At 42.9% G+C, this 16855-nt stretch overlaps 1 protein-coding gene across 2 annotated transcripts in view; it reads right to left on the bottom strand.

The window, feature by feature from the left end:
• The window catches only part of LOC132711332 (vomeronasal type-2 receptor 26-like), a 33129-nt gene extending 19260 nt beyond the window's left edge, over positions 1-13869 (bottom strand). For both annotated transcript variants that reach the window (XM_087879149.1, XM_087879148.1), the window contains exons 1-3: positions 12175-13869; positions 11446-11734; positions 2854-3654 (exon numbers count right to left, since the gene is read on the bottom strand). In XM_087879149.1, the coding sequence (XP_087735275.1) occupies positions 2854-3654; positions 11446-11734; positions 12175-12401 (1317 nt within the window). In that variant the 5' untranslated portion in view covers positions 12402-13869. The remainder of the gene's footprint in view (positions 1-2853; positions 3655-11445; positions 11735-12174) is intronic.
• Positions 13870-16855: the final 2986 nt, after the last annotated feature.

Here is a 16855-nt window from a genome sequence, read left to right as displayed (position 1 = left end):
GAAAAGTAATGTGTGAGGAGCCATCCCCTAAACAATATAAGGTCAAATTACTAGCATTGGATCCAGAGAGATCTGTTTCTAGGAGAGACAGTAATTTAGACCTGCCTGCGTTATACATACGGCAGTATAAAAGAACATGCTCCACAGTTTCAACTCAGCTCTATCACAGGGGCATAACCGCTCACTTATCGGGAGCCACTTGAATCGTCCATCCAGCAATGCTGAGGGCAAAACGTTGAAACGAGCAAGGGAGAAGACTCTTCTATACTTAGGGATGGTTAAAGTGTAAAAATATGAGGCCATCCTCAGTCCATAATTGTTAAATTGGCTGAAGATCAGAGGGGGTGGACACAATATTAATTTGGATGAATGGGAGACGATCTGGAATAGAAATTATAGATTAACGAAAGCGGCAAAGAAAATAAATATAAAATGCTATATAGGTGGCATTTAGTGCCCACGAGATTAGCGAAAATATATCCAAACGTAAGCCCCAGATACTGGAAATGTGGATATCACCAAGGTACCTTCTTCCACATGTGGTGGTCCTGCCCTGAAGCGAAAAGGTTTTGGAGAAAAATTCAAAATTGGCTACAAGACTTAACCAAAGAAAAAATTGAATTGTTACCTGAAATATTTCTCCTGGGAGTACTAAAGATGAAACAAAAAAGATATTTAATCATACATATTCTTATAGCTGCCAGAATAGCCTATGCCCAATTCTGGAAGGGGAAAGACACACCAGCAGAGGAACACATTATTCAAAAGATTCTACAATGTGCCGAAATGAATAAGTTGACATTAGAATTAAACGAGAAAGAATACTCTGAACACTATATGGAGGATTGGTATAGGTAGGTGGGTTGACAATCGAATAAGGGATGGATAAAAGACAATGTAAATAGTAAGACACATATGTAAATTACGATATATTACAAAAGATGAACTAATCTAACCTGTACAGAAAAAATACTGCTGGTCCGATTGTATTGTATTGTATCATAATAAATTTCTAATAAAACAAAACAAAAACAAAAAAAACAGATAATTTTGAAGTTTTGAAATTTAACTTTATTGTTGGATTGCCTGTTAACTACATTTTTTATATACAGCAGATAGATGACAGGTCAAGTAGTTGCAAATAGATGTGTAGTTTATAATTGTGGGCCTATTTTGCAAGGGGGAGAAACTATTATTGCTGTATTGTATTCAACTGGAGGGACAATATGCAAGTTTTTGTCTGTTTTTAATGCACAATTAAAAAAAATATTTTGTCTAATTATTTTTGTCTTTGTAATAGTTTTATTTTCCAAAACTTGTATTTTACCTTTTTGAATAAAATAAAATTTAATAAGGGGAATATCAAGTTTCCAGAAACAATATTTATCATTAGCACACAGAGAAGGGTACATGAGTACAAAGCAATAGAAAAAAAAATCTGAATTTTAGCAACTAGGACTTGACTAACAATAGAGTCTCATATAAGAACACGAATGATGGACTGGAAGAAAGATGAGGGATACCAAATTTGATAGCCATGTTTGTGGAAAAGATCTCAAAATCATAGTTAACTAGAAACCGAATCTGGGTCAGGCAGGGAGATGTTCATGGAAAGAAGGCAAATGTAGCCATAAGAATCTCAGGAAGTGAAAGTTCTGGTTTGGGGAGACCCCAACTCAAGGACCAGGTCCCCTTGCAGGCACCACACTTGGAGGAGAATTTGCACAAAATCTACGTGAACTTCAGGGAAGGACAATGAAGCCAAGGAAGAGATCAAAGGAGCTGCTCTTAGCCTTGAGGAAAGAGAACAAGGAGAAGAGCTGAAGATCAGGAGGAGCCCCTTTTCCAACTGACACAATCTCTCGGTTGGAGAAGGGAGGATGCAGCCCTCTTCCAATCACTGACACACATTACACACAAGCGTAAGATCTGCTCACTATTATTCCAGAGTGTCAAACACGGAAAAATGAATTCAGTTACAAGAGAGGAGAATTTAGCTGAAGGAGAGAAAAAAATATGATAAAAGTTTGAGCTGTTTTACAGCTGAGCTAGTTAAGCAGAGAAGTTCAGTCTCCTCTTCATGGATTGTCAGAATGCAAAGACTGAGCAGCCATCAGTCAGAGAAGCTTTAACTGGGATTCCTGCAGAGAGGAGGGGTTGGGCTAGATGGTCTCAGGGTCTCCTCCAAATTTAAACAGGTTGTCATGTCACAACATATATCTATTGTGCTGTTGTTGCTCTAGCCCCACCTAGTGGCCAGGGGCAGATAAGCCTAACTGTATAGTCTGAAGCCAGACTCCCTTTTCTCTCAGCCTTTGGAGGAGACGGAAGCAGCCAGTTTGACCGAGACACATGGCCATCCGGAGGCCTCCATCCCTCACACGGAGCATCGCTGGAGAGGTTCCAGCTGTTTCTTTGTTGGCTGTTAGTTAATGCTGCCTATCTCCTATTTATATTTGACTCTCACTCTTTGCATTTCCTCAGTTTCTCCGTGCCCTTTTCTCCCAATGAAACACCCAGATCCACCCCAGGCTCCCTTTCACTGGAGGAGAAGAGGGGGGGTTAGCTGCCTGTTGAGCTGCACACAGACCCACCTGCAGTGGGACGGAACAAAGGGGAAATTCCACTATGCTCATCACAAACCCACTAATACAGGAATTCATTTAAAAAAGAATACAGCATTTTCAAATGAGCAGAGTTTAATATTAAAATGCCATGGTATCTACTCTTTGGAACCATTATTCCCTGAGTAATTGAATTGGACAGATCTGTTGAGTTAGTTCCCCTCCTTCTCCTCTGGATTCCTCCTCCAAAGGATCTAAGATTAATGGATCCATATTGGGACCCCCATACCTGCCACGGCTGCAGCCTTTGAGTCCCCAAGTTCTTTTCTCCCTCCTTCCTTCTCCTCCTATTAGATCTGGAGGAATAAGCAGCATTCAAGGCCTGGGCCAGAGTCTTCATGACACTGTAATGTTGATAGTCATTTCGGGTCCTTCCTCCGTTCCTTTTCTCCTGTGTCTCCAGTGGGGCTTTCTGGGTGCATCTTCTGCGGCCTTTGACAGAAAAGACGTTCTTTGAAAGAAAACAGCGGAAAAAAGGATCTTGAAACTTTTCTTCTACAGAGAAATGGGGTTCAAAGGCATCATCGTCTGGCCTGTCTTTGAATACAAAACCAAAGTTCAAGATACTATGGAAGTATTTGAGAAGTCTGCGCTTTCTTAGTGTATACAGTATAAAATTTGTGAGGATCCAGACTTTCCCTTCAATGGGTCCTGGCAGACGCATAAACGTTAAATGGAAAGGAAGGATTCTCACCCAAATGGAATCAAGTTCCATGAAATGAACAAAGACGTTGACTTGTCTCCACTTAGAGAGGGAATCCCTGAGGGATGCTGTTTTGTATCTAGTTGTTGAGAACAGTTGTGATATAACCACACAAATTCCACTCCTGACAAGCATAGGAGTAAAAATCCTCATGAAATTCTCTCCCTTCTCTGTGTCTGAAGCAAAGAGGCCAATCAGGGTCCATCTGAAATGGAGGAGCAGTGGGACAATTGCTGGGTAGTTGAATCCTTCTTTGGGATTCATCCAGTGGAAAAAAGGGAATTGACTTTTATCACTCAGAGCCTCTGAAACAATTGTATGACTGATCTGAAAAAGCAATGAAGAATGCTGTGTTATATTTGGGGTCAGATCAAGTCCAAAATATTAGATTTTAATAAATCCAAACTGGTTCTCATGAATGTATTAGAATAGTTTGTTAATCAGACATTGTTTAAAATATTAAAGACAAAATATTAGCAAGATTGTATCATAATAATGGAAAATAATAAGCAAATTAAAAAACAATAAAAATGTCAATCATATTACTGTATCACCCCTACAATTGATCACAATTAGATTAACATGTGCAAATGCCAACTGGAGTTTTCTATTCCAATAAAGGGCCTATTATAATTTTCGAGGATTGCGGCATCTTTTTTTGCTTCTATATCCCAGATTCTTTCTGAAGGAATTTTTTTTAAAAAACAATTTTTTTTTATTTTTCCAACAAAAAACTCTTAAACATAAAATACATCTTTTGAGAGCAAAGGTTTGGTCCAGTCATAAGTAGGTACAATTGCTCACACTTCTTTAACAAATGTGATTCCAAGTTTCATCCGTTTACATCTTTAAAATAAAAGTCAAACCACAAATTTTTTATTACAAATTCTAACATCTTAATCATTTATCATTCTATTGTATCACTATAAATCTTAATTCCCAAATAGACACAGCTCATTTTTATATACCATTTTTAGTTTCCAAATAAACACAATTCTAATTTTTATATCATTTTACAAATCAAAATTCCATATATATTCCTTAATCTCAAGATCCATTTCATTAAATCTCTATCTTAACCTCTATTGGTATAAATCTAATTTTCTTAGGCTTATCACCAATTACACCTCATTTTACATAAAATCATTTCAAAATCAGTTCACATCAGTTAATTATCATTCATTCTCTTCTTTTTCACCCCAATTAATTTCCAACATTTTTATATTTAGGCTATTTTCCATCCTATTCTCCTCCACGTCTCCATCCATTTATTTTGTCTGGTTCCCAGTATATTTTTATTTTGGCTGGTTTCCAGCATATTCTCCTCCACTCCTGAGTCTATTGTTTGGCTGATTCACAGCATTTTTATTTTAGCTGTTTTCCAGCATAATCTCCTCCATTCCTCCCGCTGATTACCAGCATATTCCCCTCCACTCCTAAATCTCTTGTTTGGCTGCTTTACAGCATTTTTATTTTAGCTGTCTTCCAGCATAATCTCCTCCATTCCTCCCACTGATTTCCAGCATATTCTGGCTGGTTCACAGCATATTGCGTGGGCTATTTTTCAGCATATTCTCCTCCACGTCTCCCACCAGTTTAGAATAGAATCGTGTTACATCAAATATATTCTCCACATATTCTCTCCTGAGCTATAAATTTTTCTTGAATTTATCCCATATATATACATAATCTTACTTTTCTATAAAAACATCATTTTTATCCACCTTAGAATCAGTTTTCTATATTTATTAATCCATACGCACCTCCTGTTGATATTCCAAATTCATTTAAGCATTTAAACGTTATATTTTCATTTAATCAAACTATTTTATATTCTTATTTCACAACCAAATTTATATATGTATGTATGTATGTATGTATGTATATACATATACATATACATATATATATATACATATATTTTTAACCATAAATATTCCATTTCAAATTCAATATTGTCAAATTTAAAAGAAAAAAAAAGAAAAACACCTCTTATCAATATTCAAACTTCATTTAAACATTTAAACATTACATTTCCCTTTTTGATCAAACTCTTTTACGTTCTTATCTCACAACCAAATGTATTCTATTTCTTCCTTTCCCCATCTGTCCATAAATCTTCCCTTTCAAATTCCGTGTTGTCAAATTTAAAGCTCTTTAAAAAAAAATTAAAAAACTTTTTTTTTAGTTCTTTTGTAGCATCTATTCCATATAAAGTCCATTTTCTTCCCTTCTTTTGTTGCTGCGCCATTTTCTTTTGTCCCTGCACCTGTTAGTTTCAATTTTAATAGTTCCGTTTTATTTCTTCTTTCTTTCCACCAATAAAACCACCACTAGACAGATTGGGAATTCCCAAAGGCAAACACTCTTGGTTATTTTCAAAGTAATCCAATTTAAGTAGAACACATTGTTTCTCTTTCAGCCAAAAGCAATCTGAAGTTCACACTTTCACTTAGTCACGGCAATCCTCCCTTTTGTCAATTATATGGTCATCAGCTTGTCTTTTTTCTTTTAGCTTTTAAAGTTATCAGGTTCCTATTTATCGCTTTTTTCTTTTTTCTTTCTCCAGAAGTAATCTATTCCAAGTTTAAAAAGTTTCTAAATTTTCTGACTTTTTCAATAGACGATTATTCCAAATCGGTCAGTAGTAAACTAAGCTCTTTGCCCTGGAGGAAATTTTTTAACTTCTTTCTCCAGTTATACAAGAAACAGGCAGACCTCAAAGCCTAATAAGATTTGTCAGTTGCATAATCCAAGTTTGGTCTTTCATTGAAGTTTTGTCTGTTCCAACAGCCACAATTTTCAGAGTCTGTCAGATTCCATAGATTAAATTTTATGCCAATGCCCATATTTTCTGAATTTAGACAAAGCAGAAGTTGTGTAAATTCCCAAATCAGCTCTGAGGGCAGCAGCTGGAGTCCTTTTACCCACCCCAAGATCCTCCTCAGAGGCTGAGATTGGGTTGGTTCTGCTGGTGGTTTCTCTCTGAAGCCCCAAACATCAGATTGATGGAAGAACATGGGGGAAAACTGGGCCTCAGATACTTTAAGAATTGGGGCTGAGGAAGCTGGAGAGCTATGAGGTTTTCCTTTAAGCACCACTTTCACTCCTGCCCTTTCTCTAACTGAGCTCCTTGGATGATGAGGGAGCCAAGATCCTGATCAGAGAAAACAACCCCAGGTAAGGAAATGTGTTACTTGCTCTATTGGCTGACCATCTATGGCTATGATATCATTTCACAAAGACCATAACTTTTGAACTTGCTTTATAAATTGTCAGATAATTAATAAGACAATGTGTAAGTATGAGAATATCACATTATCTGTATAAATCAGTGTATTCCAATAGGAATTTAGCAGGCTAAACATGTGTACCTATAACAGAACTTATAACATAATAAAAGGGTTAGAAGGGACCTTGGAGGTCCTCTAGTCTGACCCCCTGTTCAAGCAGTAAACCAGGCATAATAGCAGTAACTGTGAGAGGGATCCTGGAGTCTTAGCGGAAAACCAATTAAATAAGAGTCAAGAGTGTGCAGCGGCAGACAAAAAAGCCAATGCAATTTTAAATTGCATTAACAGAGGGATACAATCAAGATCAAGAGAGGTACTAATACCACCCTATAAAGTCTTAGTAAGACTAAAACTAGAATATTGCATTCAGTTTTGGTTACCACACTATAAAAAGATGTTGAGAGTCTAGAAAAAGTGCAGAGAAGAGCAACCAAGAGGATTAGGGGACTGGAGTCTAAAACATACAATGAACGGTTGCAGGAACTCAGTGGCCTCTGACCCAGTGCCGGTCTCACCTGGCTGTTTGGTTCACCAAGGAGCTGAGGGAGATGAAGCATTGGAAAAAACGCCTGGAGAACAGTTGGAGGGCCAGCCTTTCTGAATCCGACCGAACACTGGTAAGATCTCATATTAACACTTACCTAGTGGTGATAAAAGTGGCAAAATGTAACTATTTTGCCACTCTTATTGCATCATCAGATAATCGCCTGGCTGCCCTGTTTAGAGTAACCTGCTCCCTGCTCCATCAGGAAGCGTGGGAGGACCCCTTGGAGGGCAGGGCCGAGGACTTTGTGCAGTATCTGTATGACAAAATTGCTCAGATTCGGGAAGACTTGGACTCTGACTGGGTAGATTCAGGAGGGATGATGGAGGCAGGTCTTGAGAATGTTATCTGGGAAGAGTTTGATCCTGTGACTCCTGAAGACGTGGACAGCATTCTGGGTAGACTGAGCGCAGCCACATGTTTATTGGACCCGTGTCCCTCCTGGTTGGTGCTGGCCTCTCGGGAGATGACACGAGGCTGGCTCCAGGGGATTATAAATGCTTCATTGAGTGAGGGTGACTTTCCCACCGCCTTGAAAGAGGCGGTGGTGAGTCCTCTCCTCAAGAAGCCTTCCCTGGACCCGGCAGTGTTAGCAAATTATCGTCCAGTCTCCAACCTTCGCTTTGTGGCGAAGGTTGTTGAGAGTGTAGTGGCGCGACAGCTTCCCTAGTACCTGGATGAAACGGTTTATCTGGATCTGTTCCAGTCGGGCTTCAGGGTACAGCACGGAAACGGCATTGGTCACGTTGGTTGATGATCTCTGGAGGGCTCAGGACAGGGGTTGTTTCTCTGTCCTGGTCCTATTAGACCTCTCAGTGGCTTTTGAGACCATCGACCATGGTATCATGCTGCACCGGTTGGAAGAGTTGGGAGTGGGGGGCACCGTGTTGCGGTGGTTCTCCTCCTTTCTCTCCGACCGGTCGCAGTCTGTGTTGGCAGGGGGGCAGAGGTCGACCCCGAGGTGCCTTATATGTGAGGTGCCACAAGGGTCAGTCCTCTCGCCCCTTCTGTTCAACATTTATGTGAAGTCACTGGGTGAGATCATCCATGGTTTTGGGGTGAAGTACCATCAGTACGCTGATAATACTCAGCTGTACATCTCCACCCCGGACCACCCCAATGATGCCCTTGATGTCATGTCCCGGTGCCTGGAGGCCGTGCGGATTTGGATGGGGAGGAACAAGCTCAGATTCAACCCTTCCAAGACCGAGCAGCTGTGGTTTCCGGCGTCCCGGTATAGTCATCTGGCTCTATCGCTGACTATTGGGGGTGAGATCTTGTCCCCCTCAGAGGGGGTTCGCAACTTGGGTGTTCTCCTGGATGCACGGCTGTCCTTGGAAGATCATATGACGGCTGTAGCCAGGGGTGCTTTTTAATCAGGTTCGCCTGATACACCAGTTGCGTCCCTTTCTGGACCGGGATGCCCTGCGCACGGTCACTCATGCCCTCATCACGTCCCGTCTGAACTACTGTAACGCTCTCTACATGGGGCTCCTCTTGAAGAGTGCTCGGAGGCTCCAACTGGTCCAGAATGCAGCTGCGTGGGTGGTTATGGGGGCAACTCGGAGCACCCATGTAACACCCCTCCTGTGCGAGCTGCACTGGCTCCCAGTGGTCTTCCGAGTGCAATTCAAGGTGTTGGTCACCACCTTTAAAGCGCTCCATGGCTTAGGACTGGGGTATATACGAGACCGCCTGCTGCCAGCAACAGCCCCCCACTGGCCAATACGCTCCCACAGAGAGGGGCTCCTCAGGGTGCCATCAGCCACCCTGTTCCAACAAGCCGGCCTGGCCTAATATGAATTTTAGAATGGGTGTATGTGTATTTTAATCTATGGGCCAAATTTTTATATATTCAATTTTAAATTTTGTATATTTATATGTGTTTTAATATGGCTGTACACTATCCTGAGTCCTTCGGGAGAAGGGCGGTATAGAAATCAAATAAATAAATAAATAAATAAATAAATAAATAAATGAATGAATGAATGAATGAATGAATGAATGAATGAATGAATGAATGAATGAATGGTCTAGTGAAGAGAAGGACCAGGGGAGACATGATAGCAGTCTTCCAATATTTGAGGGGCTGCCACAGAGAGGAGGGGGTCAAGCTATTTTCCCAAAGCACCCAAAGGCCGGACAAGGAATAATGGATGGAAACTGAACAAGGAGAGATTCAACCTGGAAATAAAGAGATAAACTTGCCTTCAGAAGTTGCGGGAGCTTCATCACTGGAAGCTTTCAAGAAGAGACTGGACCGTCATCTGTCAGAAATGGTGTAGGGTCTGCTTGGACTAGATGACCTACAAGGTCCCTTCCAACTCTGTTAATCTGTATCTATCTATACTATTCCAGACAAGTGGCTGTCCAGTCTCTTCTTAAAAGCCTCCAGTGATGGACCACCCACAATTTCTGAAGGGGAGACGTTCCATTTCTCACCATTAGTAAATTTCTCCTTAGTTCTAGCTTGTTTCTCTCCTTGATTAGTTTCCATCCATTGTTTCTTGTCTTGCCTTCTAGTACTTTGGAAAATAGGTGGACCTCCTCTTCTCTGTGGCAGCCCCCCAAATATTGGTACATTGCTAGGATGTCATCCCTCATCCTTTTCACTAGACTAGACATACTGAATTCCTGCAACTATTCCTCATATGTTTTAGTCTCCAGGCCCTTAATCATCTTTTCTGCATTCTTTCCAGAGTCTCTACATCATTTTATAATATGGAGACTAAAACTGGATGCACTATTCCAAGTGTGGTCTTGCCAAGGCATTATAAAGCAGTACCAATAATTCATGTGATCTTGATTTTATCCCTCTGTTAATGCAATCTAGAATTGCAATGGCTTTTTTGGCTGCTGCCACAGATGGCTGGCTCATATTTAAGTGATTGTCCACTAAGACTCCAAGATCCTTTCATAGTTACTGCTATGGAGCCAGGTTTCACCTAATTTGGTTTTTCTAGCCTAAGTATAAAACCTTATTTTTCTCTACAATGAATTACAGTTTGTTAGATAGGTTCAAGTCTATCTAGATCCATCTGGATCTTTAGCCTATCTTCTGGGGTGTTGGCTATTCCTGCCACTTTAGTGTTGTCTTCAAATTTGATGATTTCCCCATTTCTCCCCTCATCCAAATCATTCATGAAGATGTTGAAGAGAACTGGGCCTAAAATGGAACCTTGGGGTCCCCCACTGTTTATTTCCCTCCATGCAGACGTAGTTCCATTGAGGACCACAGGCTGACTCCATCTGGGGGTGATGCTGTCTATCCCACATATTTTCAGCTTCCCGAGAAATAGGTTGTGGTTTACTTTGTCAAAGCCTTTCTGAAATCCAAGTACTGTATACTACATGCACTGCATTTCACTGGTCCACTAATTTAGTCATTTTTGTCAAAGAATGAAATAACGTTTATTTATGATCTGTTTTTTGGCCCTGCATTAGTCCTAGTAAGTCATTCATATCTAGACTGAATAACAAGGGTTCAAATATGCATCTTTCCCTTCCCCCTTGGTAAGCATAGATCCTTCTTCTCATGGCTCCATTGAGCCCAAACCTCCCTCTCAAACAAGGGCTTGGATCAGGGCCAACAGGCTGAGCTCCATTTTGAGGGCCATCCATTTTCTTCATCATATTTCTCTGTTTATTGAATCAAATGCTGCACTAACATCTAGAAAGCAGCAGCAGCATCTAGTTTTACCTCGCTGATATGGATTAGATATTTCAGGACAAATTTGTTGCCAATATTAGATTATTAATCTATCCATTATTTCTTATAAAATCTATATAGCATTTAACTCTACCTAAAACATTCTGGTTCTTCTAGAAGGAATGCATTTTTCTCAAGTTTAACTAAAAAGATCATTGCATAAATTTTAGCCACAACATCTGCTTCTCTATTTGGCCTATAATTGCTAGAGTAATTTTTATTCCACTTTTTAGATGGATAAAATGCTACTATTGCCAACTTCAATCTGAGTGAATAGGGCAGGCAACATTTATGTGTGAAAATGAAGATGCCAATAGAGGCCCCAACATCCAGGTATATTTTTTGATCAGTCAAATAGTTGTTAGAGTATCTTCTCCAGAGAATGTATTGCTTGCATTTCAGGCCTTTTATGATTAATCTCAACATGAACATAATGGGGTAAAATATTGACGTTTTTGCTAATCTGGAGAAAAGCAGCTCTTTGATTCCATGGAGAAGACATGATTGCATCTATTGCTCACCCACCACCACCCACCCCTCACTTTACCAGAAGGAAAAACACACACACAAACCTGCGGGACTTTGTAGGTGCCTCCTACTGTTGACATCTGGATGGAGGTGGCCCTACTAGCTCCATCAAGAAGAGCTAGGAGGTTCTCCTTCCTTCCACAGGCGTAGTTGGGGACATTGTCTTCTCCAGTGGAGAGCATGTCCAGCAAGGCATCTGAAGTGTGGAAAGTGCTCACAAAGTTGTCATGGATGTTGTAGCCAAGTGTGAGATTGTGCAAGAGATGGGAATTCTTGTTGACCAGTTGAATGTTGAAAGCGAATAGTGAGCAAAAATAAAATTCAGAAGAAGTCCTATTGAAAAAAAAGTTATTATATTCAACAGCCACAACAAATACTTTTGTTATATATTCTATATATAATCCTCCACAAACCTACTGAGCCTTAAACCAACATTGATCCAAAACCAATGATCAGTTGCACAAATATGGAAATGGGCTGAGGTACAGCAACTACAACTGATTCCACCACTACTTTAAATAAAATTCATTATTCAAGTGATAAATTAAGGATTGAACTGAAGGAAGAAAATAATCTGCAGGCCTTTCATCTTTTTTTCAGACCCCTTTTTGAGTCTCTTTCACAAAATCAGACCAAAGAGAGAAGCCATGGAAATCAAAATCATTCAGGAAATTGGACATATTCCCCAATATAGGAATAAGTGAAAAATAAAAAACAGAAAAGGAGAGTGTTAGAAAGGAGGAAGTGTAACTCCATCACCCTGAATGACTTACGAATCATGGAAATCAAACTGAAGAGAAGGAGCCACATTGAAAAGCAACTTTGCATGCAATCTTTCCTTTCCACTGGTGACTATACTGATTAGATGGTCTCCTGGTCTGTAAAAGGTCTGTGGTTGTTTTCCATCCTGGTGCTCCAAACTTAGCGGGCATTTCATTCTCAGCTTCCCAGAGACTGGATGGGACAAAAGCAGCATCAGAAGCAGAAGCAGGAGGTCCATAATTCATGGCGTGAATCAATAAATCCCTTTCCTGTTTCTAAAGAAGAATTAGAAGAATTCAAAGGACTCTCACAAGGTGGAACATCCCATTGCTTTTTCTCAACACAGAGAAACACTCAGCTTCACCTGGAAAGGAGAGAGACATACATTCAAGAGCACAGACTCTGCCTGTCCCAAAACTCCATATTTCTCTGCCCAAAGTCTCCCCTGGAGGATTCGGCCAAAGAGCAGAGCTGAAACTTTTACCATAATTCTCCCTCTCAGGAGAAATCCCTGGATAATTCAACTAGTTCATGCAGTCAGAGATTGTTGGGAAATTCTCTGGAGGGAAATGAAAGGGAAATAATCCCCATGTGATTCATAATAATAGGGGCAGAGATGGAATTAAATTGGTCATCTAGAATTGAGAGGTTTGTGAGCTCCATACTTGAAAGTGGTCCCGGAGGGAATACACGGCACCTGTGGCTGAAGAAACAAATAAATCTGAGATTTGTTTGCATAGTGATTAAAGAGAAAATCCCAGGGGCCAGTTAATGCCAGAGCATGTCACAGATCTGAAATCGCTACCAGCGGAACCAAAATATACTTTATTTTGAAAACTAATGCTCAAGGGCATCGCACAAAAGGGCTGATGCAATAGTGCGGCCAGTTTCTAACAACAAAACCAACTTTAGTGAAAAACTAGTTTTTAGAACTTTGCAGAGTTAAAAAAAAATCAGAGAGAGAGAGAGGGAGAGACGTTAGGAAAAAACAAGTGAAAAAAGATGGAGAAATCAAGGCTGCCTCTCACCCCATGTGTGGAGGGGAGGGAGGGAAGGGGAGCTCAGGACCCTCGTGTTGCAGATGAAAAAGCTGATCTGCAAAATCCAACTTCCATCTTCAGAGACCTGGGAATGCGGAAGCCCATATCCCATGTTCCCCTGCCACCCTTTCCCATGCACAGGCCAGGCAAAGGAGCTCTTGCAGGGATGCCAGACAGGACTCTGCCCGGCTGAGTGGGGAGCCCCTCTTGGGAGAAGGAAGCTGGGGAGCCTTATGGCCTTATGGGAGGAGAGGATCTTCTGCACTAACTAAGCTGAGGTCGGGAGGGAGGGAGGCGGCCTAGTTCAAGTCCATCCAGGCCTAAACTTTCTCTCCTCTGAGGGCTCTGAGGGCTTCCATGGGGAGCAGAGACTCTCCTCATGAAAGGCCTCGGCCTCTGAAATACAGCAAGGGCCCACAGGCAGCTTGGAGGCCCCAGAGGGAAACCTCCAGGAGGGCGGAGGGGGTCCTGCTTGGGCCAGGGTACGGCTGGATGACCTCTGGGGGCCCCTTTGGCCCTGGGATCCTCTGGGGCTCACCCAAAAGAACTGGGAGGGGCTGCCATCTCCCCTCCCCCCAATCTCCTTCCCCCCCTTTGGGGAACCTTCCCAACTCCTGGCTGGAGAGGAGAGAAAATCTCCCCTCAGCCTTTTTCTCCCCTCAAAATGGAGGGAGGGAGAATTGCCTCAAGAAAAAAGAGGCCACAAAATGGAGGAGGCTGCAGGGTCTTTGGCCTCTTTAGCTGTCCTGCTCGCTGCCTGTGGGGGCCAGCTGGGAATGAAAGGCCGGACTGTAGGCTGCCCCCTACAGGCAGTGTGAGGGACAGCTAAAGCGTGGAAAGAGGACCCCGAGTGCTGGACAGGGGATTCTGGGAGTTGAAGTCCAGAGGCCTTTGCTGAGGTTGAGCCACCTGCCCTGGGAGGCCCTGCACTGGACACTCGGACAGATGACCTCCACTGAAGGGCCCCCAAGGGGGGAGGCCCAACCCCCCCATCCCCTTTTTCCTGATTTCACAGGGGCAGGAGGGGGATATGGGACACTGGGGGGCAACCAGGGAATGAAGGATTTTTCCCTCTTTTTTAACACATATATATATATATATATATAAACTTTTTCTTTTCCTCCTCCATCAGCAGAGGATCTAAAGCCTCCACCTTCTTCCTTCTGGTTCCGTGGATGGGCAGAGGCCGAGGCAGAGCCGGGGGAGCTGAGGGGAGAGGAAGGGCCAGGCCTCCCTTCCCCCCTCAGAGCCTCCATCCTGGCTTCTCTCCTCAGGGGGGACCTGCTGGCTGATCAGCCCAGGAAGCTCTTTGGGGGCCCTGAAGCCTCTGGATCCGGGGGGGAGGAAGGTGGGAGCCTGGATGGAGACCATGGGAGAGAAGCCGGAAAGGCTCTTCCTCCTGCAAGGCTCCTCTTCAGCCCAGACTCTCCTCCGCCCAGTGTGGGGAAAGGTCCCCCCGGCCTCCCTGAGAGGAAAGCGGCCCCAGCTGCCCCTGCCCCCCTCCCCTGGGCCTCTCCTGGGCCCCTGTCTCTCTCTGGCCCCCTCCCCTCTGGGCCCCCCCAGGCTCCAGGGAGACCTGGCAGAGACCCTCCGGGAGGAGAGGAGCCCCTTCCCAGGCCTCCGCCTGGCCTTCCCCCCAGAGCCCCCCAGGACCTCCTAGCCAGGCCCTGAGAGGAGAACCTGGGATGGGGACCCTCCTCTCCCTTCAGATCAGCCCCCTCCCCAATTCTCCCTTCTGGGCAAAGGGGGATGTCTCCATCTTCCTCATCCAGAGAAGAGGCACAATCTGTCAACAATGGATCCCAATGAACCAGGGACTCAGGTGCCCCAAGAGCAGCTTCAAAGCACTCGGAGGCTTTTTAGTGAAGGGGGCTTCACCCCACAGCCTCAGAGATTGGAAAGTCAGAGGGGTCCCACTTTTTAAAATCAGCTCCAATTTATGAAGTTTTGATATAAAAGAAAAGCCCAAACAGGCCCCACTCTTCACCTTAGGCAGAATCCAAGGGGACTGATTGCTTCCTTGGCCTTAGAAGAAAGGCAGCACAAGAGTTAAGGGTCACCAACTTGGAGTGGCACCAAACTCCATACTTCTGACCTTCTCCAGCAGACTCTGGAGACAAGGGACCCGGTTGAAGGACAGCAGAGGTCAATTCCCTTGTTATTGAACGATCTTCCTCCAACATCACTTTCCTGACACGTCCTGACAGGAAGGACCACAACCACTACAGGAATTGACCCCAGGAGTGTAGTTGTGGCTTTTCACAAACAACTTTTTCTCCATCCTGTCCTCTGCACATGGAGCCCAGAAGAAGCTCAGGATCCCAAGAGGAGAAGTCGCTTCTCCCTGTAATTAATAACGATTATCTGGGCCGAGGATTCCAGCGGCTCCGTAGGACGTTGAGGACGCTCCCTGGGTGAGCGCTAGCCCCGTGACTTTGTTAGCCGCTAGAACAGCAAAAAATCAGCTGTCTAGCGGCGAAGAACCTTCCCCCCCGGGAGAAGAGGGGGAAGTGAGCAGCCAGGTGCAGGGTAGAGCTCCATAAGAGCCCTAGAATTAATTCTGGGGCTCGAAAAGTGCGAGCTCCCCAAGAACCTGGGAAAAGCTCCAAAGCCGGGACGCCTCTGCCAGAAGGCAGAGCAAAACGCCACGTCCGCTCCTGCTTTTAACTGATACAAAGAGAAAATTGAAGCAGGCAGAACAAAAACAGGAGACTACATAATTGCAAGTACTTACACTTTAATTCCTTTGAACATCGTTTCTTTTCGAGCCTATATGAGCGGAGCTGGAGTGGAAAGGGAGGGGAAGATGGCGCTGGCTCGTTAAGACAAAGAGATGAAAGTGAAACTTAAGAAGAAAGTTGTTACAGGCTTGTTAACTCATTAATGCCTACCAGTTAACAACTCCGCTTTAAAAAAAATTTTGGATTTAATCTTATATCCTGGACTTTGGGAATTAAAATTTAAAGATTTTAAAGATTTTCTGATTTTTTCTCGCTGGCTATAAGAACTGTTCCTGAGACTGTGTAATTTTAAAATGGCTTCAAAGCAGACAAAATTGGTGTTGCCTAAAGCAGCGAGTGCGGGAAGTTCCCCAGCTCAAACTAGTAGGTTGCAAACCTTCTTGCCTCCGGCAGATACACAAGCTCAATTACAACCACAGTTACAACCACAAGCACAAATGTTAACACTTGAGATGTTTCAGGAAGCCATGAAAGAAATTAAAGAAGGTTTTAAAGAGGACATTGCATTTGCATTTAAAGGAGTCTCAGATCAAATGGAAGAAATGAAGGACATAATTAAGACAAGAAATCAACATATAAGGGAAGATATAGTCTTTGCACTCCAGGGACTGGCAAAACATGTTAGTTATGTAGAAGATAGAATTGATGAGGTTGCTCAAGCTAATGAGATTTTAGATGGTAAAGTTGAGGAATCACAAACCAAGATTGACAAAGCAGAAGCTGAAATGTTGTTGACACAATATAAGATGATGGAATTTGCCGTGAGAATAAGAGGCTTGAAAGAAAATCCGAAGGAAAATTTGAAAGAGATCTTTGAAGATGCTCTGGCACAATTTACAGGAGTGTCCAGAGGTGAACTCGAATGGCAAATGGATCGGATTTATCGTGTTAATTCATGGGTAGCTAGACAA

Source organism: Pantherophis guttatus, chromosome 15, assembly GCF_059756535.1.
Source record: "Pantherophis guttatus breed Tessera chromosome 15, ASM5975653v1, whole genome shotgun sequence".
NCBI classification, from domain to species: domain Eukaryota; kingdom Metazoa; phylum Chordata; class Lepidosauria; order Squamata; family Colubridae; genus Pantherophis; species Pantherophis guttatus.
The sequence above is the reverse complement of the archived record's forward strand: the minus strand, read 5'-3'. Positions and strand labels throughout refer to the sequence as shown.